A 24,268-nucleotide genomic window follows, 5' to 3' on the forward strand; every position below is an offset into this window, starting at 1 on the left:
ATCGTATGGATTTCGAACTTCATTGTTTAACCTGTTGATTCATGTAAATCAAAATAAGTAGCCCTACTATGTATTAAGTGTGACTGTATGTACAGTACATTGCACCACCCGTTTGTCACACGAATGTAGATAGTGACGACATTTCTCTTCTTTGTATATATTATCCTTTGTATCTTCGCTCTCCCCTCTCATTGATAGTTACTTGTTTTAACCTGTCTGTATATTCAATTATTAACTGTTAACAGAACCAGTTGCTGGTTTAAGAAATAACATATCTGTATTTTGTGACCTTTTTACTGGGACCTAGTGTGTATATATACTCGATGTATCGTAATAAAGTTACAAAGTTGCTTTCATCTCGCTTTTGAGTCACATCCTCTCTTGGCCCGTCACATTGGTGACCCCGGAAGTCAACTCGCTCCTCCCGCCTCCCTCCCCCCCAACTCATCTGTTACTATGGCAGACTCCACGAAAGTTGGGGCCGCCACATTGAAACTCCTTGAGGAGGTAGGGTATTTTTGGTCCAGATGTAGAGCGCATCAAATTGCAGGAAATAGGAGCTGGGCCTCTAGTCCTACATAACAAGCATTCCATCAAAATTAGATAGGGCACTCAGTAGCATTAATGATCAACAACTCGAAATTAGTGTCCTATTTCAACAAGCAAGGATGGATTGTGCCAAAGGACCTCTGCGACTTTGTCAGGAAGACACACACTAGGATGCTCAAGAATGCATTACAGCTATCAGCGAAATACATTTTGGACAAGAGGAACTTATAAACCAACACACTCATTACCAGCCGTAATGCAAAATCTTCTTGTGCTTCGGTGTTCCTGGTAATCGGCTTGTTCATGATAAATCTCAACAAAAAGATTCCAGTTTCAGACTAGGGAACAGTGATGGAGGATGCGTTCCAACATCCATGGAACAGTCTAGATGCTTATGCTTTTCTGCCATTCAGCCATATTAGCAGGGTCATCAGCAGAGTGATGGAGACCCTGAATTTCAGAATGACACTGGTGGGTAACAAGTGTCTACAAGCCAAAGGGTTCACAGTTCTGCTAATACTCCCCATTGAAGTAATGCAACAACTATCTCAGGGGCCCAACCTCCTATGTCAGCCACATGTCCAGAGATACCCCAACTTAGTGGATTCCATGTTACTTCACGTATTGAGGTTATCTAGCATCTCCTAACAATTGGCTTTTAGTGAGTCACTGTGAGGGAGAAGTCTAGATTTCTGCACAGATCCTCTGCACCCATCTGCCAGGGAAAGTAGCCCATCTGCTTTGATTGGTGTACTAGACAGAATATTTTTCCAATGGGAGCTTCTCTGCAATTAGTTATTGATTTCCTTGTCTTTCTTTGCCCAAATCCAGGGGTTCTCAACCTTTTTCACGTTAAGTACACCTTGAGTTATAAGACCAATTACCCGAACCCCCAGTGATCTAACTTCGAGCAAAATGGTAATTTAGTGACTTAACTCAATATACAATGGTAAAGCATATCTGCATATAATATTGTCAAAGGATTCAGATTTTAATGACTTTATTGAGATAGAATATAGATATTCCAAGTATTTTACAATGATACTACTCATGCTGGAGTGAATCAATATCTCCTTTATCAACAAATACTGAACTTCAGTGTGGAAGCTGTGCCTGTTTGTTACAAATAAGTTTCTTCAAATGCAAAGAACATTATTGGACATGCAGAATCTTACAGTAGTTCATGTTCCACATTAAGCCGAGATTAATGTTCAGTATTCATGTTCAACAGCTCACACAGATAGGCACGAGGGAACATCAGTAAAGCGTTCAGAACTATACTAGAGACAAAAGGGTAAATCTCCCTCATTTATAGACCTAAACTTGATCAGGGAAAGTGTTTCAAATATATCTTATGCAAAGGAGTCGTTCATCAACCGATTCACAATGAATAGGTATCTGATCAATTTTTATTACAATTATCTATGTCACACACATACACACTCTCTCTCTCTCTCTCTCTCTCTCTCTCTCTCTCTCTCTCTCTCTCTCTCTCTCTCTCTCTCTCACCAGATTCAACTATCTACCCTAATCTTTAGATCGCAGGACCATGGAATTCTCTACGGCCTAGCCAGTCTTGGAAGGTTTATCTTCCAGCTTTTGTTTAGGCTACAGAGACTCTGCGTCTCAGAAAATACACCACCCACCCCTTTGCCATGTGATGATGTAATAGAGTTGACTAAGGGACCATTGCTTGAGAGTGGGAAATTTAGGGTAACTTCTTTTTGAGAGTCAGCATTGATGGTGAGCCTTCAGGCTACATCATGGATAGCCCATTGGTCATGATTAATATCCTACTATGCTGTATCCCATCTTGCTTTGGAGGATCATAGGAAGAAGTTCACAGTTCTCATCGTTTCCAGAGCTAAAGCAGTCACCTTCTAAAAAAAAAAGCCAGTAGGCCAATCAGTGGACAAACTGGGATCTCAAGCACAAGTGTTATCGTGGCAGGATGCTTCTCCAACCAACTGTGACAAAAAGCTATCCTAGTTGTTAAGAACTCGTTGGTGCTGGATGTGACATGTCTGTTTCCAGAGTAAGATGTCGATTTGACGGCTAAGAAATGGATGTGTGTGAGTTATAACTCCCTTATCCACCAGGTGGTAGCCTGAAGAGGCAAAGATCCCTCTAATTCTTCAACATTTGGCAGTTTGCTGTCTTCTGTCTCAAGACTAGCAATGAAAATACCATCAACTGTACTAAAATCCAGACTGACTCTCAACCCCTCTTCTTCGAAGATGGGTATTTAGAATTGTCTGCTCTTTCTACTTCGGTCTAGCCAAACCATAAAAGGAGGTGGGTGAAGTAAAGGAGCAACCAGATGCTGAGAAGGGAACTTCCCTCTTCTGCTTCTACCAGTAGAGGGTATGCTTGTTGAGTCAATGGCCAACATGGCAGTGATGCAGTGGAAGAATGGGTGGTGAAGGTTCTCCATACAGGTTACCATATGTCATTCATCAACTCTCACCATACACTCGTTCCTATTCCGAAGAGTTTTCAGTCTTCCCCTGAATTACCAAAGTAGCAGACAATTAGAGCAAAAATATATCCTTTACCATATGTTACCAGACAGCTAATCCAGAAAGAGGTTGTAAATATGTTATAGGTGGGATAAATTGAAAGGTCGATATATCCATACTATTTATCAGCAATGATGATGAAGAAAACGGATGAGTCATATAGATTATATATTGATTATATTTAACAGAATGATGTGACTAAGCTGTGCAATAAACCAGTGACTGACCCAGAATCTGTGATTACAAACTATTGAAATTACTAAATTTTCTCTTAAATGGACATGAGCAAAGGTTATTGCCAATTCCTAATGACGAGAGCCTAAAAGAAAAACACAGATTAGACTCTGTTAAGTGGATGTTGCCAATTCAAAAAAAAAAAAAAATGTCATTTGAACTGCTGCATGCAGCAACATAAAATCAGAATGTAAAGGGGTATATTTTCTGAACCCAAGAACACTCACCACTTTGTGGACGATGTGCTAACTCATGCAGCATCATTGGAAGAGCAAACAAGGGACTCATGGCCCATTCAAAAAGGTGAAAGAAATCAGGATAAACCAATTGTTATTTTCATATATGGTTGAATTCTTAAGACACAAGGTAAGCTGTAACCAAATTGCCATAGACAGAGAAAAGTTAGGGAAGATGTAAGATACATCACGACTTCAGACCAAAACACAAGTAGATGATTCCTTTTATTATCAAGATGCTACAGGAAGTATATGAATAATTATCCTTGTATTACTGAACAAATTGACTATCCTAGTAAAAAAAAAAAAAAAAAAAAAAAAAAAAAAAAAAAAAAAAAAAAAAAAAAAAGAGAGAGAGAGCAAAGGGTGGGGGAAGGAATCTTGATAAAAACAGTTAACACTCTCATACTTTAGGGGGTTCATTGCTCATAGACGTACAATGCTTTTGTATTCGGTGAAATATAGCATTTAGGGATTTTTTATTATTTGGCGCTTTGGAATGTCTAAACTATAATAGATATGAGGCTTTTTTTTTTTTTTTTTTTTTGCATTATGTCAAGGAATGATTGTACATTTTCATAATGTAAACAGAGTACTCTTGCCAAGATTAAGAACACTAAAGGCGTGATGAAAATTAGATATTTTGCAGAAATATAGATACTTTTTAATAACAATTCCGAAAAATACTTCAGGGCTTTATTTTATACCTAAATTGTGTGAAAATCGTTCATATTTCATTGTGATTCAATGCTTCGGAAGGCCTATCATCTTTGGAAGGGTGACAGATTAGATTTGACTTGGAAAAACTATACTTAGCTAAGAGCTTCTCTGAGCTTATACTTTAAATGAAAATGAATACAATATAACCATAAAAGAAAACCTTTCTGGTAAAACCCTGGAACATAAGTGGTGGGGTAACCTGAATGTGTAATTATAGTAAACGTGTTTTCATTGTGTATTTGAGAAAGTTCATAGTGTTTTCCTCCACACCACATACTGTATTTTTAAGAATTCAATCAGCCATGAGTCTGGTCTCATGTCGAAGGCTTTCTTTTAATCTATCCATGCCATACTCAGGTTGTTTTTCCTTCTTTTTCTGTTCTTCACTACCCTTTTGCCTTTCAGTAGCTGGTCTTCTGTCCCTCTGCATTTCCTTTTGCATCCCCTTTGATGGCTGAGAATGGTTTTTTGATTCCTCCAGGTAGATGCACTACCTTTTGCTGATGATGCCTGTTAGCAGCATCCGCATTAATGGTAGGCAGGTAATTGGTCTGTAGTTGCTTGCTATATTACCCTTTTTTTTTTTTTTTTTTTTTGTCTTTTTAAATTATACAAATCCTACCTATGGTCATCCATTCAGGTGCTTGGCGGCTTCGAATACAGTTCTATAGTTGTTTTGCCATTCTTTTATGTAAGGATTGGAAGTTTTCGAGCCAATAACCATGGGGCATAATAATCTTCAGTTTGATGTTTTCTTCAACTAGTTTCTTATAGCCTCGGTTGTGATATCAGAGAACCTTTGCTTAACTCTTCCATTTTCAGTACTTTTTACATCCTGTAGCCATTTTTCTCGTTTATTGTGGACTACTGGGTTATCCCATATGACTAACAGAGTTTTTTAGATGATTCTACTTCTGGGTTCTCTCTTTACATTTTAATTAGCTGTATAGGCACTTATGGTTTGTTTCGAAGTTTGTTCTGCGGATATCCTATTTTAAGGACACCGCTCCCTTCGCCGTCGAGAAAATCGACAAACTATTTATTTATTTGAATTCTCCTTTCGCCACACCGTGGTTTCCCATGTACATATATTCCGCTCTATCAGAGCTACATTTTGACATATGTATCATTTCATTACATGTTTCTGTTGACTCATAATTCGTATATTTGTAAGTGTAAGAAAACACATATATTTTGGCGGGCACTTCAATCTGATTTGGCGCCAGCGCCATCCTACCTTTCCGTCCGCACCTTGTAATATACTCCCGTGCACATTCGAATAAAGTATCAGTTGATCTTGGTGACGCTTGTCTCACTGTCCTTACAACTGGTGACCCCGGATTTGAAAGTAGCATCAGCGGTTTTGGCTCTGCCATTAACGGACTTATTACGGCCGTGCTACCTTCTCTATACTCCGCTACCTTAGGCACGAGCCTGCCTTTGGTTCTCCCACACTTCGGTGAACGTAAGGCAGTAGGATGAACTTAACCGACATATCAACTTCTCACCTCTTCGCCGACTCGTCGTCTAGCCACGATGCAGGAAGCAACACGCCCATCGCACCCAACGGCCTCGCCTCCACGCCCAAAGTCAAACTGCCGCCCTTTTCTCAACACAACACCGCTTCCTGGTTCCTGAGAGCAGACGTACTCTTCCGCGTCGCTAGACTCAGCGACTCCTGCGCCAAGGCTGACATCGTTCTCACCTCCATACCTGAAGAGGTATTCGACAAGATTTCCCCATGGCTCGACGCCCAGGCCGGCCAAGTTTCATACGACGACCTGAGAACGAAACTCATCGGTATCTACTCCCTCTCCGTCTCAGCAAGGGCACAGAAAGTACTGGACCTCGCCAGCAAGCCCATGGGTGACACCTCTCCTGTCGAGGCGTGGGACGAGCTAACCGGCCTGCTTATGCTCCCCGAAACAGACAGCAACGGCCGACGACGTGAGATTAGCTTATCTCGTGAGATCTTTCTTCGACGCCTACCGCAGGACGTAAGGGCCCAATTGACAGACGCCGACACGCTCCCAATGAACGAACTCCTCTCGAAGGCTCAGAAGCTTCACGAGGCCTCCAAAGCATCTCGCCTCAGAGCATCATCGTCAACACCGCCTCCGTTCTCCTCCTTCAGCAGCTGCTCTTCCATAGACTCCTCGGCAACGGCCCTTGAGGACGACGAGATCAACATTCTATCAAGAAAGAAACCACCGCAACCGACGCGACCGAACCCTAGGACTAACCCAGCATGGTGCTTCTACCACCAACAGTTTGGAAGTGACGCCAAGAAATGTAGAGCACCATGCAGTTTCCCTAGAAGATGACGCCAGAAGCATCCACCTGCCACCATCGCAGCCGCAGTTAACCAAAACAAGAATGGTTTCTATATCCTCGATACCATTTCCAGCCGTATACTCATGGTGGACACCGGCGCAATGCAGTCAACGTTCCCACCTTCCAAGTCTGACCTAGACCGTGGTCCCAACAAAAACGCTCCCTCACTTCGCACCGCCCCTCGCGCAGACGGCGAACCTTCGCCTGCCGAAAAGGTTTACGGGGAGGCGCCCGCAGTTCCTGGCGAATTCCTTCCCTCATCAACCGACGACACGCAGCTGGATCACCTAAGGGACATCGCCAGAAAGTTTAGGCCATGTCTCAAAACTTACCAGGATAGAACCAAGCACTTCAAGCCAAAAAGCCTGGATGACTGCGGGTACGTTTTTGTCCGTGTCGACGCTCATCGACAACCACTAACTAGACCTTATCGAGGCCCCTACCGGGTAATTGAAAAGACAACAAAAGCCTTCCTTCTCGACGTCCATGGCCAAGAAGACTGGATCTCAATAGACCGCGTGAAACCAGCGTTTCTCGAAGGAAGCGACACCGCCTCCGCCGGACCTGGCAGATCCAGAGTTCCACCTCAAAATAAGGCGCCCAACGAAAGAAAAATCATCAAACGACGACAAGAGGAAGAGATCCTTACGCCAACCACCGGCGCGCCCCTCCATTCAAAAACAAGAGGAACCCTCAGACGCCCGAAAAGATACAAAGATTGATCATCAGCTCTCTATGCCGCCCGATGTCTTGGGGGGGGGGGAGTACTTGTAAGGACACCGCTCCCTTCGTCGTCCAGAAAATCGACAAACTATTTATTTATTTGAATTCTCCTTTCGCCACACCGTGGTTTCCCATGTATATATATTCCGCTCTATCAGAGCTACATTTTGACATATGTATCATTTCATTACATGTTTCTGTTAACTCATAATTCATATATTTGTAAGTGTAAGAAAACACATATATTTTGGCGGGCACTTCAATCTGATTTGGCGCCAGCGCCATCCTACCTTTCCGTCCGCACCTTGTAATATACTCCCGTGCACATTCGAATAAAGTATCAGTTGATCTTGGTGACGCTTGTCTCACTGTCCTTACACTATAGTCTTGTTTACACATCTCTGGATATTTTGTGCCTTGGCTTTTAATCATTGTTTGATGTATTTGCTTATATTTTTAAGGTCCCTCTAGTGCAGTGTGTATTTCTCATTCAATTCCTTCTGTATTTTGTTGTTTTTTAGCCTGCTTTCTGCCACCACTTCAAGTTATTCAAGTCGGCTCCAATCTCTTTTTCCAAGGATGCTGTCTTTGACTCTGCTCTTTAAGTTGTGATGTTGGTATCAGTATCTCCATTAATGCAACAATGAGTCTTGCTCCTGCATATGCGAGGTTATTCGTTTCCCTCATGTTACTAGTCTGAATTAGTTTCAGCACTTCATTGAGTTCCTTCGTGTTTTCCCTTAGTTTCTTCTGATTGTAGGCTTTTAGGACTGGTATCCTTATTCTTTCAGTCATCTTCCATCTAGTGTCTTATTTTTCTCAGAGGTTTTGCCATCTCATCAGTCGTTTCTATTTCAGTTACTTTGTAAGATGGATTGTTGATGTTGTCTCTATCTGCAGTTACCATAATTTATATTAGCTCTTGTGCTTCCTGTGGTTCTTCTCTGGTGTTCATCCTCTCTATATCTATTTCTCTCCTCCAGTTTTTGACAGCCAGTTTTTCTTCTTATTATTTTGATTTTGATTGGTTAGTCTTTGTTCTGTACATGGGGAGTTGTTCCTAAGTTGCCAAACGTTATCTAATGGTTTTTTTAATCCTCTATCTGTTAGACCACTCTGAATGTGGCATTTCCACACCTCTTTATTTCCTTCCATTGACCATTTTTTCTTTGGTGTACAGATGCTGTAGTGCCCTGTAAGGCTAGTTCTTTATTTCTATTTAGGTCAGTATCTTAATTATTATTATTATTATTATTATTATTATTATTATTATTATTATTATTATTATTATTATTAGCTAAGGCCAGAATCACATAGAAAGTGACGCAACACACTTGATGGGAGACCCAAAAGGTGTCACCCGTGAAAACTATAGTGGTAACAATAATCTTTACCGGCTGCGTCACGTAGAATGTAACTGCATCCCAGGAACAGGAAAACGCGTGTTGTCACGTATTGTTCAAAAGCAACAATTTTTTTTTCCATTTACTGGATTAGTAAAATTTCATTATGATTTAAAAAAAAAAAAAAAAAAAAAAAAAGAGAGAGTGTGATTAACCTCCTGTTTGTTTTTCTGTTCATTTCTTTAAACAAAAAAAAAAATCTTAATATGCCTGTACTTTAAAATATACATTGTGTTGTACAGGCTATAGTATGTGTTTTTATTTCTATGAATAAGAATTGATTTTTAATTTTGATTTGAAAAGAATATCAGATTCATCGTCTTCAGCCTGCTATTATGAATTTTGCATTTTCAAACAAGATTTTATGACTTGAAATAATAAATTTGGTTCAACCTTCTGTTCTAAGTGTTATTTTGGTGTTAATGATTGATTGGTGATGTTGTGTTTGTGTGTGTGTGTGTTTGTTTTGTTACTGTTTCAGCTCTTGTCAATAAGCTTTAAAACTAATTTCCAACTCAACTCACGATCAAGATTAATCATTTTCTGATGATATTGGTTTTCGCCAGTTACAACCCTCAGATGGCAAATATGGAAGTACTATTGACTTCAGCTCAACATAAGTGTTGTGTGACATTTTTATATTGGTTTTTCATTTTTATACTTCATCAGTTAGCAGATTTTTTTTTTTTTTTTTTTTTTTTTTTTTTTTTATATTCCTATTCCTCAAGCCAGTAATAGCTTTTTTTCCTTTGCTTACTCAATAAAACTAATATAACATTGGCCAAAGAATCCATCCTATCAACTGACACACGCGAGCACGTGCCTACGCCTACGCCTATATGACAGGATGACAAGTGGTGTGAGATGTCTTGCATTTCGGAGTTTCCGTGTCTCGTATCGTATCAAGAAGTAGTTAAACTGCAAGAGAAATAATGAATAAAGAATATAAATATCTTAAGATCAGTATCAATATCAAAATGGATTTGCCATACATAAACTATGAATACAGTCTCATGTCAGCCCCTTAAAAAGAAGAAAAAAAAAATGTTACAAGTTTCAAGTTCAACAGTTCCACCGATTCAACCGCCTGATTAGGAAGATCATTCCACAATCTGGTCACGACAGGAATAAAACTTCTATAATACTGTGTAACATTGAGCCTTATAAAGGTAAGCTACTAAGACTGTCAGAACTAACGGCATACTTATGAATACGTATACGATGGTACTTTCCAGGAAGATCTGAATGTAAAGAATGTTCAGAATTACGCAAAATTTCTTTCATCAAGCATAAAGAGCTAACTGAATGACGTTGCCAGATATGAATATCCAGGTCAGGAATAAGAATTCTAACACACCGTAAGCTTTTTCAAACAAATGAAATCGAAAGTCGGCAACAGAAAACTAGACAAAATAACAATACAGGAAACATGGTAGAATGAAAGAATTAAAACATTTCCTAAGGATTGGCTGATTACCGAAAATCTTAAAAAAGATGCTAAGAAAAGAGCTGCCTAATCCCAACTGTTTGAGTTTGAAAAAAATGATCTCATGATTAACACGGCAAAAGTCAAGGCCAATCATACGGACTTTCCGACTACTATCAATGGATTTCTGTACAGCACTGAAAATTGTAAGAAGGGCATCACATGCTCCAAGTCCTTTGCAAAAGCCAAATTACGAACTAAAGAACATATTATTACCTTCAGCATACATATAATGATGTTTTGGCAAAAACATTCAATAACAAAATATCAGCAATATCCTAAGTCAACTACACTGAAAATATTCCTAATTCTAAATTACTGCTAAAACATTTAGAATCTTATATTAAATTATTAGCAAAATATTGCAAGTAGAGTTCAAGTTACTTAAGAATTATTTTTTGATATCGTCTTTTGAGAGCCAATTATTTACACAAAGGATTTATTGTGATTGATAGGTGAGAGAATTGAACAGGAAAAATAAAGGATAAGAGTCATTGGTTACAACTACAATTCATAATTATATGAATACAAATGTGAATTTTTCAACTGGTATTGATATAATTATAATACATGCAAGTGACAGAGGTCTAAAAACATACCTATTGAAATTTTTAGTAATTAAAAGGGATTTTGTTTTTTTATAGGCAAGAAGCATTCTTCATACCTCTTCCAGACACAGCTCGAACAAAACAAACTCGCTTCCGTTGGTGGCAAGATTATATTGATATGATTCAAGATGCCAGTGCATTTCAAGGTAGGCTTCACTGGAAAACTAATTTTGTTTTGAAAATTTCAGACTAATGAAAAACTTCTATTGCTTATTTCATATAGTGGTGGAATACTAGTTTTGAACAACCAACTTCAACATAGTTTACTTACCAACTCTTTTTGCACAGAGGAGCGAGCTGAATGGCATTTGGACAACGTGATGGTTTTGGCCAATGAAACTCTTCCCATAGACTTATTTGATAATTTTGATGGAAATACATCCAAACACATTCCTTGGTTCATGACTCATGGATCTCATATCAGCGAATACTGTGGCTCAGGAGACTTTGCCATGGTCTTTCCAACATCTACAGGTAATAATACAAACTTATTGAGAAATTATTCCAAATTCAAAAGATTTCGTGTGTTTGATATATTTGGAATATGCTTTTATAGTCTCCAAAGTGGTCTGTTTTCAAAGCCATCCATTTTAGTTACAAATGTAATGAAAACGTTTCAACATGATTGATTGGTTGATTTGAAGTTCTATGTTTTCAACATGAACTGCAAAACAAATATAATCCACATGCTCAGTGCAACTAATAACCACATTGCACATTCTTTACAGGCCAAAAATATGCAGAAACTTGGGACTTTGAAGCCGGTGAATCAAGCATAATTCAATTTGACCTCCGAATTGGGTGCCATCAGGATGACTCAGAGAGTGAAGTAGAACTCCAATATTCATTAGACCATGGCAAAGTGTGGCAACTGGTAAAGGAATTGTGTGCACCACCCCAAGTAGAATGCGACACTTTTCATTTACCATCTACTTACACCTCTTCAAATACACTCTCTCTGACTAGGCACACACTAACATTACCGAAAAGAGCAATGTAAGTATTAATGTCGATATTAATTACCCAAAGTTTAACAATTATTAAAATCTTGGATTACAATACTGGAAGGTGTTTGAGGGCATTCCATTAGGTGATATTGTGGATAGAAATAACTATTGGCCTTTTCATTTTCTGCCAAGTTGAAAAGAGATACAGACACGATTTTTAGCTTGAGATAATTCATTGTTACTGCGACAAGCATAGTAATATTCTGCATTTGCATCTTTCCTTCTTTTGTTCTTAATACAGTGGAAAAGGCACAAGACTAAGGTTGATTAGTAAAGCACGCGGAACCAGTGGAGGGAAAATGTCTAGCTGGGCAATTGATAATTTCTATGTTGGTAACTCTTGCCCGTGGATGTGTTCCGGCCATGGCTATTGCTTAAACGGGGAATGTCGGTAAGTCACTAAAATATTTTCTTTTCATTTCACTATTCTTAAATAACGTCGGTCTTACTGCTGATGTACAACATTTCTGAGTATTTATAATCATGTTTTCACCTAACTCAACAGTATTTTTTTGTATTTTCAAATTTCATGGTAATTTGCTTCCCATTTTATGTTTAGGTTCATAAGATATTTTTCTCTTTAGGAAACGTTCTATTGCAATCATAATTTATTTGTAAGTTAACCTTTTTAGTATTAAGGCTAACAACGATTTTGTCTTGGATTATTTCTAAATTTCTAGAGGAGAGAGTGGCAAAGAATATAATATAAATTGAAAATGGAATGATTTCGAAAAAATTTAGATAATATAAGAAAGTAATGAAAACTTTTCAGTGTTACAGAATCTTCCACTCTAAAGATTTTTCCTAGATAAGCCACAGTAAAGAAACTTTACCATTTGATACAAGTGAATCTTATTACGAAAAGATACGAGTTTAAGAGAGAAAAGCTAATCAATATCATAAGTTTTCCTCATCGTTCTAATAAGCCACATTCGGTGTCAATGATCTTACATGTCAGGATGCCAGAAAACTTAAAGTTAATTAATCAATCTAATAAGCCATAATTAATTTGAGAACTTTTGCGCAAGTATCTCAAGTCAATTTATATAATACTTCCATATTTAGTCATATTGATATAAATTGTATTTGTTATCAAAGGAGATATAAAAACTTCTTAATAAAAACATCTGAGAAAGTGAATTAACTGTTCTTGATTTTTAGATGCGACGAAGGCTATTTTGGGCCCTTCTGCGTACCGGCAAGTGTGCTGCCTTGCGAACTCTTGGACACCTTCAGCGATCCAGAACTCAGTCCTATGAAGTGGCTTAATCACTATGGTTCCGAAGTGTCGCAAAGATGTGGCATTCTTGTGTCCAAATCGGCTCTGGTCTTTTTCAAGGTAAAGTTTTTAAATATTTCCCTCTTTATTGGTGTTCATGTCCATGAAACGCCTCTTTCAAAATAGAAAAAATAAAAGAATGGACCGAAAAGGCTTTATGAATATGATAAAAATTCCTAAATTGATGAGAGTTACATATATATATATATATATATATATATATATATATATATATATATATATATATATATATATATATATATATATATATATATATATATATATATATATATATATATGTATATATATATATATATATATATATATATATATATATACATACATATATATATATATATATATATATATATATATATATATGAGATTATGTCCACTCAGAAAAGTTTTAACTCATGCATCAAAGAAACTTGGAGCCTTACTGAAGCCTTAGAACATAAGCTATGACAAAGAAAAAAAAATGGGTATAACACTAGGAGATAGAAAATGACGAACCTGGATATGAGAGTAAACTAAAGTAGAGGATATTCTAATAACTTGTTAGAAAAAGAAATTGATATGGGCAGGACATATAATGAGAATAAAAGACAATAGATGGCCATCAAGAATAACAGAATGGGTCCCTGGAGATTGTAAAAGAAGCAGATGAAGGAAGAAAAGACGGCCGATCAAAGAACTAAGGAAGTTTGCGGGCGAGGACTGCCATAGAAAGACCATAAAACAGACTCTAGTGGAAGGACATGTCTGAAACCTTTGTTCTGCATTAGACTAGTAATGGGCAATGATGATGAGGATGATGATCATATGAATGGGGATACCTTAGTTCGGTATACTATCCACCCATAGTAGGATAGTTTGTTTTAAGCAGTTAGACGAAAATCTCTCACCATCATCAATCTGCACTGGGTAGCGTAGTGTTTAAAACTGGCCAAACCCAGACATGAATTGACATGCCTTAGGACATTATATGTGTATATATATACATATATATATATATATATATATATATATATATATATATATATATATATATATATATATATATATATATATATATATATATATATATATATATATATATATATGCTAAGCTATAACCCTAGTTGGAAAAGCAGAATGCTATAAACCCAGAGTCTACAACAGCGAAAATAGCAAAGTGAGGAAAGGAAACAAGGAGATAAGATAAGTAATTAACAAATAAAACAAAATATTTTAAGAACAGTAACATTGAAATAGATATTTCATATATAAACTATAAAAAGTTTAATAAGACGAAGAGAAATAAGGTAGAATAGTGTGCCCGAGTGTATCCTTAAACAAGAGAACTCTAACCCAAGAGAGAGGAAGGGTATGGTACAGAGGCTAGGACACTACCCAAGACCAGAGAATAATGGTTTGATTTTGGATTGTCCTTCTCCTAGAAGAGCTGCATACCATAGCTAACGAGTCTCTTCTACCCTTCCCAAGAGGAAAGTAGCCACTGAACAATTACAGTGCAGTAGTTAACCCCTTGGGTGAAGAAGAATTGTTTGGTAATCTCAGAATAGGTCAGACTATTCGGTGTATGTGTAGGCAAAGGGAAAAGGAACAGTAACCAGAGAGAAGGATTCTATGTAGTACCATCTGGCTAGTCAAAGGAGTCAATAAAACTCTAGCGGTAGTATCTTAACGGTAGGCTGGTTTGTATATATATATATATATATATATATATATATATATATATATATATATATATATATATATATATATGTGTGTGTGTGTGTATATATATATATATATATATATATATATATATATATATATACTTTAGGTTTCTAACTTCCCTAGGTTGTCGTTGCTCTGTATGACGGCTTTAACACTAATAGTCAACTGTATGCTTTACCTAATATATGTTTATGTCTCTTTATAATTATTCCTAAATAATAAGATTTAGCTAAAATTGGTGAATGGTGTAGATTATGGGGCATATTCACATCTTTATAACATTTCAAATTCTTGAAGTGATTACTGATTGCATAATTTTTGGAGAAATACATTCGTCCTGTTTCTTTTTCAATTGCACAAGTAATTGGGTTATTGATAAATGTTTGTAAGATTTTCGGTGATCAGGGTATTCTTAGGAAATGCCTAAATTCATTCATCCTACCTTTTTTTCGAGTATTTATCTCTTGTGAGGTCTTTGGTTGCATCTTTATGCATGTTGCAAAAAAAATGTGATTCAGATCATTCATTGCATTCACAACTACCCAGACTGTATCTTATTGTATGTAGTACTAGGTATGCAGTTATTTTCCAATGTTACACTGTATTGTGGAAGTTTTATTCCATCTGTGAACAGATTATTGAACGATCTTCCTATTCAGGCAGTCGAATCAGTGGAGATTCAAACGTTGAATCTTTTTCAAATGCTTTTCTGTTGAGAAGGTTGACATAAGAAGTTTCGTTTTATAGTTTATTAATGACTGACCTTATTCAGTGTTGTTACTGATCTTAATATATTTCATATATGTTATTCATTATTTATATGTAGTTTATTTGGTATTCCCTTATTTTCTTTCCTCACTGAGCTACTTTCCCTGTTGCAGCCTTTAGCCTTGTGGCATTCTGCTTTTCAAATCATGGTTACAGCTTGTCTAATAATAATAATAATAATAATAATAATAATAATAATAATAATAATAATAATAATAATTGAGGAACATGTATCTTTTATAACGAGTATGAATGATTAGGTATGGTGCAGAGTTATCCTGATATCAGCTGTCCTAGGTATCAATTGTCCGGGTATGAATTGTCCGATATCAGTTATCCGGGTATGAGTTGTCCTAGTACAGCTGCAGAGGGGTACAGCTCTCTAATTATATTTGCTAGACTTATGATTTACTCCTGACTTTGAGTTCTGAGCGACCATTCATCAGCCGACACAGTTGCAAATGAGCATCAGCATTTTATGTGGTTAAGAACAATGCCTTCTTTGTTTATTTCAATTGCCCTTTTGTTCTTATCCTAGGATGGTCTCCGACTAGCAACGACTGCTGACCTCGATATGACTTCTGGAAAGTTCATCCAGTTCAACCTTAAAATGGGCTGCAAGAGACAAGAAACTCACCACAACAAAAATTCGGCCGAAACTCTTTTGGAATGGCATGTTCTCCCTACTAGTGGAGAGGCATCAAGTTACCGTCATCACAGTATCCTAATTCAGTACTCGACAAGTGGTGGAATTATATGGAATGTGTTAAAGGTTAGAAAAAAATCACCCTATCGTCCGTTTACACTTACAATCTATTTTTCTTTATTTTTTTTTTTTTTTGTATTATATAATAAACATAAGATTCGCATATTTTTGCAATATATGTCAAAGTATAATAGATATTTCATCGAAAATGCTTTTATATTTGAATACTTTTATTAATTATAAAGTCTTTTGCCTTTCACAAAATAGGTCTCTTAATAAGTGTTACTTTATCCCTATCTTAAATAAAACTCTTATATTGTTTTGAGGTGAAGGCCAGGAACTTTTAGGCTCAATTTAGATTATGACTTAATCTGACTGAATAGCTTCAATTCCGAGTCCTTCTGCCCGATGCCTTTAGGTGCATGGCAAATCAAGGACTTGGAATGACTGTTACCACCCGTCATCACAAACTGGTATGACAAGAGGTAATAAAAAAAAAATAGAGAAGTAAATATTTGCAGTTCTAGAAGGTTATGAACGTTCCTCATAATTCATGGGGGAAAAGAACGTAACAGGGTTTAGTAAAGCATTTATGAGATGAGAGGAAATCCTATGATAGCAAAATTTGTAGATCATTAAGGGATTATAAAGATATTCATCTTTCAAGGTTGAAAAGAATGAATTTTGACTGCAAATTGAGATTAATTGTTAGAGGTTCTTGATAGTATTTTTATGCATAATATATGTGGTGAAGGAGCATTAGCAAAATCATCCTTTGACACATTTCAGTGAAAGATCATCAGGTACAATGTTCTGGCTTGCGGTAGTAAAATTTCTTTCAGAAATACGAAAAATATGAAGTTTAATTTTTCCATTAATCTATTTTGATTTGTGTTTTCATATTACCAGGAAATTCACTACCGAGAGACACCTGAACCAATATTCATATCAATCAACCTGGATGATTTTCCTGATGCAAAGCATAATGCAACAAGATTCCGTTTTTGGCAACCAAGACACGATGGTACGATGATGCAAGGGTGGGCTATAGATAACGTCTTTGTGGGAGGGATGCCTGTAGTACCAAATGTCCTATATGAAGACTTCGACAAAGGTTCCCCAATGGATGATGCTTGGGTAGACTGGCCAGCTGGAACAGTAGGAGTTCTCTGCAAAAAGTAAGCTGTCTTAAGGTTTTTTTTCGGAAGGATATTATCAATCAAAAGCATTGTTTATGTTTATTAAGCTTTGCTGAAAAGTTAAAAATTTTTGCTTATGAATAACATGCTCATAGAATATTTAGACAGAAACTGTTTGTAAAATACAAGTTTAGTTATGATATATGGTCAATTTATAGTATATGGTTCTGGTTTTGTATAATAAGATATGTGGAAATATAACCTAAAAATAATATGATTCAGCTTATGGAATCCATTAAAGGTTTGTAGTATCGCAGTAGTATCGCAACCACTGCACATATTAGGAATATTATCTCCCACTACTCACTCTGTTGTAGGTCATGTCAAAGCTTCTTCGATTATTTTGTATCAGATAGACAGAATTAGAGGATTAATAGAATATTCTCTTTATATTTTTAGAAGTTCTACAAGGACATTATGAAAGATGGGGTTATTACATGCGCCAACTTCGTTTCGGCGAAAGTTATGTTTTGATAGGCGTTTGTTTGTATGTCTGTCTGTTTATGACTCGCATAGCTCGAAATCTATTTGACTGAATCTCATGAAATATAGTGGGATGGCTGGCCAAGATTCAAGGACAATTTGATTATATATTGGGAGTGACGAGTCAAAAATCAAGGCCAAGAACACGAAAAGTTTAAAAACGTCATTTTGCCATATTGTGACCAATTTTTAAGATTTGCATGAAACGTGTGGCAAAATGTGCATAATTAAATTGCCTATCTTGTGATATGTGTTTAGGATCAAATAACCACATCATCAGTTTTCTAGTGACAAAAGTGGTGGTAGTGAAGGTATGCTCTCTACCGAGTGCCCGTTCTAGTTTCATTATCTTATCATTCCCTACTCATTATCAAAATTTTGAGGATCCGGGCGGTCATGTTCACTCAGCTATTCATCTTCCTTCAGCATAATAATGAATCCCCACATCCTCCTAAATTCTGTCAATATCTGGATTCAGTTTTCTATTTCATCGTAGATTACCTGATGATAAAGCTTTCTTTAATTGGTCTCTTTTCATAGTTCCAGTCTGTAGAGTGTTGTTAATACACTGAATGTACCTTCAGCCACACATCCATTTGAGCCCATATTGACAAGGAAATTTGTAATTGGGTCACAGATGGTAGCTAATAATTTTGAACATTGCCAAAAGATTTGATTGTCTAGAATTTCTGGAATGATACCTAAAGTAGAGAATACATAACTAGAATTTGCTTCAATCTCTACTTTTACTCATGAGCTCATTACACTGAAAACAGTTTTTGTTGTGGTTAGTAATAGCCGAGTAACTGACTGGCAAAACCTTGAATTTATTTTACTCTTGTTACACAGAGAAAAAAATTACAATCATAACACCTTCTCCTTTTATTAAGTTTGGCGTGTAATATATTGATTTCACTTTATTCTACCTTACGCACTTTTCACATGAATCCCTTCCCATCCTAGGTTTTCATAAATGCCATTTTCCACTTTTCCTTCTGTGAAGATTTTCATCTTACTACTGCTATATATAATACTTCTGTTGTTATCACACGTCGAAACCAACTAAATAAAAAAAATATATATATATTTCTCTTCACTGGGCACCACATCACTGTAATACCTTCAGTTGTAATATAATCGTACCACTGCACCTTGGCAATAAGTCTTAGCAATCTATTGCTTCATCTCATCAAAATTTCCTGCAATTTTTCTTCCAATTTTCCTATATCTTCTACATAAAGTAGGGCCAGTTATAAGCAAGTGCAATAAGATTTGGCATTTATTTTTATTTACCTATGTTCCAGAAACTTTATTCCTATTTCGTTAATGCTATAGTTACTAGTTTTCTCAATGCTCTCTGAATAACCCCACGGCTCAGTGTTTTTAAAATAACAGGAAAATATCAAGCACCCCATTTTGCCCCAGTTATTACACTAAACAAGACATACACTACAATGTGAAATTTATAAGCTAACAAACCCTTTCATGCATATCAGAAGCTAGATTAGCCAGTCAAAGGACCTCATACTATGTGTCCCCGACAGGTGCTGTATCAAATTATATCTTGAATTCCTACAAAACATTAAAGTCTCTCTCTACAAATATTATCTCATGCAGGAGTATCAAACATATAAATGATGAACAATATTCCTCTGGATCGGACAATTGACCACATGTGTGTTAAAGCATTTAGAGATATTACTACTCTTAATTTGAACTTGACTGAAAAGGCCCTAAAAAGATCTTTCCTCTGAGTGATTACTATTAAGATCCCATCATTACTCCCAATGCCTTCTAAGGTATATAGGTATATGGTTTTCAAATTTTTACTTAGAGGAGAGCTTCAAGAACATCAGCACATTTGAGGATTGTTGAGCATAGAGTTTGCCCTGCTAGAGAATCACAAAGGAGACACTCCCTTACCCAAGGGCAATACAGACCTATACCGGATATACAATGAAAATATTTAAAAGTTATCCAACCTAGCTTTCTGCATCAGTAGGAAAAGTGATTGCCTTAAAAAATACGAGAATAATGCCTTAGGCAAATAGATTAAGATTATGATCAATGAAACTGACAAAATTTCCCAGAGTCCTCCGATGTGCAATGCGAATTCTATGATTTTATATGTCTAAGGTTTCATTCATCATATGCATAAAATGAAAAAAAAATCCTCTGGAGTAATCTGGACCTCCCCTGCCCAACAGTGGCAACACTGATTAGTCTTTGACAAAAGAGTTTTGAGTCAGCCTGAATTTGATATCAGTTGGTAATGAAGGATTTATGCAGATACAATTCTTGATAGCATTACAGGAATTCTCATGTGGTAACAAGCAGGTTTCCATACTTCTCGTCATATCTTGATCAAGACAAGGAAAAGCTTATTCATGGCCATCATTTTGTCAAATCATATGGAACCCCTAATGGAAAATTGTTGGACATCATAGTATATAGATTTCAAGTTTTGTTGCAGATATATTTTGGTAGATTCAATGTATAGGCTGTGGCCAAAGATATCCAGGTAAAATTTCACATGCTATGTGATCTCTAAATATAAGGTACAATTTGCCTTTTACTTTGCATTAAAGTCAAAATATTAAAGTTCTAAAGGATACCTTTGTAGACTCCAAATGGTTCTGTAAGCTGTTTTTGAATATTTTTATTAAAAAAAAAAAAAGGACACTTTAGGCTTCGGTAGACATGCTTCCATCCATTAATACCTCTTTTGAGTAAATTATTTTGCATAACTAGATTAATGTTTGTATTTGTAGCCTTCTATTCGGTGGATTTGCAGTAGTACTAGTGGTAGAATGGTAGCCACCCTTCTCTTTCAAGGTTTGGTGCAAGGTCATTCAGTGCGTGGAAGTTATGGTTGTTATCCGAAATTTCAAATTGCACTGACTTTGTTATTAGATTAGTAGATATGATTGTTTCTGGTTACTTAGGTGATTGTTACTAAAATGAGTAAATGTCTTGGTCTAAACAACAGAATCAAGGATTTTGAAGGGTGTCAACGAGGAGTCAGCTAAACTCTCATTCAAACTGCAGTATTGCAAGTTGGATTTTAGTTCTAGCTGCTTTCAACATTCTTTGTTTAGTAGAAGCTACTTTGACACCAGCCTTTTTTTCCAGCAATTAGATCTTCCTAAAGTGACAATAGATTTGATAAGTATTTGACTAGAGTCTGTGAGATGATAAGTAATCACAGGGTAGGTTCACTTCAATGTCGTTCTTGGATGAATTCTGGCAGCTGCCTGTACACTGTCAGTTTTTATGTAATGGTGCTGCTTGTTGTATCATTCCTAAGGCAACACCATTCTGGCTATTGTCATAAAGGTGACTCATAAAATTGATTTCATAAGGTTGTAGCTGCTTACTTCAGTATGGCTTCCATGAGGTCAAATAGATCATTTCTGGTTGTATGCTAACTATAATTTACTCCAATATACCATTCACCTGCACGATTCCTTTTGTTCATTAGTTTTTTGGGGGGAAGGGACTACCAAACCTTCATATTCTTAGAGTTTCTTGTGCACCAGTTGTTTGGGCAGAAAATTATGCTGCATACGCAGTGGTGAAATACTTTTAATACATGAAGGTTATGCACATTCATAGCCTGTGTTGCCATGACCATTCTGTGTATTGGTTGATCTTTATTCAAAACTATCCTTCAATTAGTTTTTAAAGGAAACTTTGATTCAGGTTACCTGCTTAGGCTAGGATTTGATTTATATAACTTTACTATCATAGACATCAGTTGTTAGCTACAATATACAAGGAGGTAATCTTTACATACCTTTTTTTCCAGGTACAGATCAAATGTCATGTTTCCTTATAAGTAAGCAGAGAGTATTTTCAAAGGTTGATACTAAGTCCCTGCCATTTTGTATGGAAAAATGGCTATATGGAAGAATGTGAAACATTGCATTACATTTGTATGAAAGATCTTTTCATGTTGACCTTAAAGGACCATACAGTTAGTTATGAATTGCAAAACCGACAAAAAATCAATATAACTTATTAATATTCTATAAACCTTTCTCTTTTTAAGAACAACTGGCACTATACTGGGTCATACCCATTTTATATTAAACAAAGGATATTTTAAGAATTTGCATGTGTCAAAGAGGACGAAATCAGAGGTACAAAACGAGTGAGAGCTTTTGCTGAAATATGCTTAAAGTCATAGTACATTATGCCTGCATTATAAATTCTTAAACTAGATCTCCAAAGTAAAATTAATTTCGTTAAGTGTTAGAGGAGGACATCATTTCAGTAATCTATTTGAATTTTTCATTTCCTACAACACCTTGTAGGACCGATATAATAGTGATTAAACCGGAAATATCCTATATATTTATTGTAATCTATATTACCAGTATACAATCATACTGATTTCATGAAGATATCGTTTAAAATACTTGCTCTTTTAACTTGAATCTTATTGATCTATCAACCCTAAAACTATAAAGGCATTGAGTTTCCCTCATACCTCGACAGTATCTTGTTTAAAAGCCCTTGTCCCATAGCTACCTAAACCAATGTCTGTCAAAATTCTTAATGGACTAAGCGTATATGGTATAAGTATAGTATTTAATTTTTGTAGGTAAGTCAACATAGCCAGCAAAGCTGTTTTAATATGTGACCATCTTTGAGGAAAATACATTAGTATCAAGGTATAATAAATTAGCTCTCGTATGGGAAATTCCTTTGAGAATAGAAAAATTGTCATTAAATTGTCAGATATACTCCTGATTCTATCTATTTTACAGGTATGACTCAAATACAGCTCTCATATTTGACGGAAGTACAGAAGGAGAACATGCTGTCTATACCAGGGATATTGCTGTTGATGCTAATTCTGTTGTGCAGTTTGATGTGAGTTCTTTTAAGATATTGATTATTATTTTGTGAATATCCTGAGAACTTAAAAACTTAGTTTTCTGAAGTAGCCCAAAATACTGACGGGTAATCTGTTATATAAAGTGTTTCCTCAAAAAAACTAGTATGAATCGGATAAGATAAACGGTAGCTTCCCCATAAAATTTCTTCACATAATCTGTTGGTTTTACTTGAGTTTAAAGATCAAAGAACTACAGTATACATCTTGTAATTTTCTTCATGAATTTTGTCTAATTCAGTATTTAGATAAATTGAAACCAGTGCACGTTTTCTGAGGATTCCTTAATGCTACGAGGTACAAATGACTCTCACGGAGAATTTGTTTTTAACACTTCGGGGCGTCCAAACCATTAAAAATATGAGTTTCTTGTTTGATGCATTGTCTTATGGAATGATTAATTTCTTCATGATGCAATCAGAATATCTTTACGATGCTTATAAATAAAAACTACGTCATCTAAGTGAAATAATAGGTATTTTTTTCAATAAGTTCGTTTGAGGACTTTGCTCTACATAAAATTTGTTTATGGATACTTAATCTTTTATGGTGATACAATGATTTTGATATGAATGCCATTTGTAAAAAGTTGTGACTTGACATTTTTCAGCTTATTTGTGTTGTTTATCGTATCTAACTAAGGAATAAAAAAGTAAGGAAGTAAAGAGTGAATTAGAAAGCTGAATAAAATTCCTATATAACACATGGAATATATATATATATATATATATATATATATATATATATATATATATATATATATATATATATATATATATACATATATATAACGGATTTTGAGCGAAGCGAAAAATCTATTTTTGGGTGAGATCGCCATGTCGTCCTGATGGAAGTTCCTAAGGTAGCTTCAAAAGGATATATTATATAATACAGTGATAATCCCAGAGAATTATCCTTCAGGTTCCAGAATTCTAACTCCTGGAGCAAATATCCTTAAAATTTTCTCAAGGATATCGCATAATATCAGAGGACGCATTCTTGACACGTAACATAGCAATCTGTACCCCAAATAGCGTTAACGCTTCGAGGGGGACGTGGCAAAAGAATAGAAGGGGGCCGTAACAAGGTTACCCCCGTTCCCGTACTTCTATTAACCACCACCCCAGCGCCATTCCTAGGATGGCGGACATTCCTTGTAGCATTGAACGTGGTACTAGAGATACAGTACGTCAGGGAGGGAACTGTGAAGATCTGTTCTTTTAAGAAAGAAGGGTGGGTCCATCAGGACAACATGGCGATCTCACCCAAAAATAGATTTTTCGCTTCGCTCAAAATCCGTTTTTTGGGCTCAAGCCATGTCATCCTGATGGAAGTATAACAGAGCATTAATGTATCTGTGGATTTTCATCAGTGCCTTAACCTTGGGACAAC

The 24,268-nt window shown here is 36.1% G+C and overlaps 2 protein-coding genes across 2 annotated transcripts in view; one reads left to right on the forward strand and one right to left on the reverse strand.

Annotated features, from left to right (window-relative positions):
- LOC137615495 (reelin-like) overlaps positions 1–23,153 on the forward strand; it is a 62,342-nt gene extending 39,189 nt beyond the window's left edge. The window contains exons 9-17 of the mRNA XM_068345418.1: positions 10,849–10,958; positions 11,101–11,286; positions 11,541–11,808; positions 12,061–12,210; positions 12,981–13,158; positions 16,127–16,360; positions 17,204–17,472; positions 22,749–22,854; positions 23,118–23,153. Coding sequence (XP_068201519.1) covers positions 10,849–10,958; positions 11,101–11,286; positions 11,541–11,808; positions 12,061–12,210; positions 12,981–13,158; positions 16,127–16,360; positions 17,204–17,472; positions 22,749–22,854; positions 23,118–23,153 — 1,537 coding nt within the window. The remainder of the gene's footprint in view (positions 1–10,848; positions 10,959–11,100; positions 11,287–11,540; positions 11,809–12,060; positions 12,211–12,980; positions 13,159–16,126; positions 16,361–17,203; positions 17,473–22,748; positions 22,855–23,117) is intronic.
- LOC137614836 (reelin-like) overlaps positions 1–24,268 on the reverse strand; it is a 596,609-nt gene that overhangs the window by 395,801 nt on the left and 176,540 nt on the right. The gene's annotated exons all lie outside the window — the stretch shown is intronic.

Source organism: Palaemon carinicauda, chromosome 21, assembly GCF_036898095.1.
Source record: "Palaemon carinicauda isolate YSFRI2023 chromosome 21, ASM3689809v2, whole genome shotgun sequence".
Classification (NCBI taxonomy): Eukaryota; Metazoa; Arthropoda; class Malacostraca; order Decapoda; family Palaemonidae; genus Palaemon; species Palaemon carinicauda.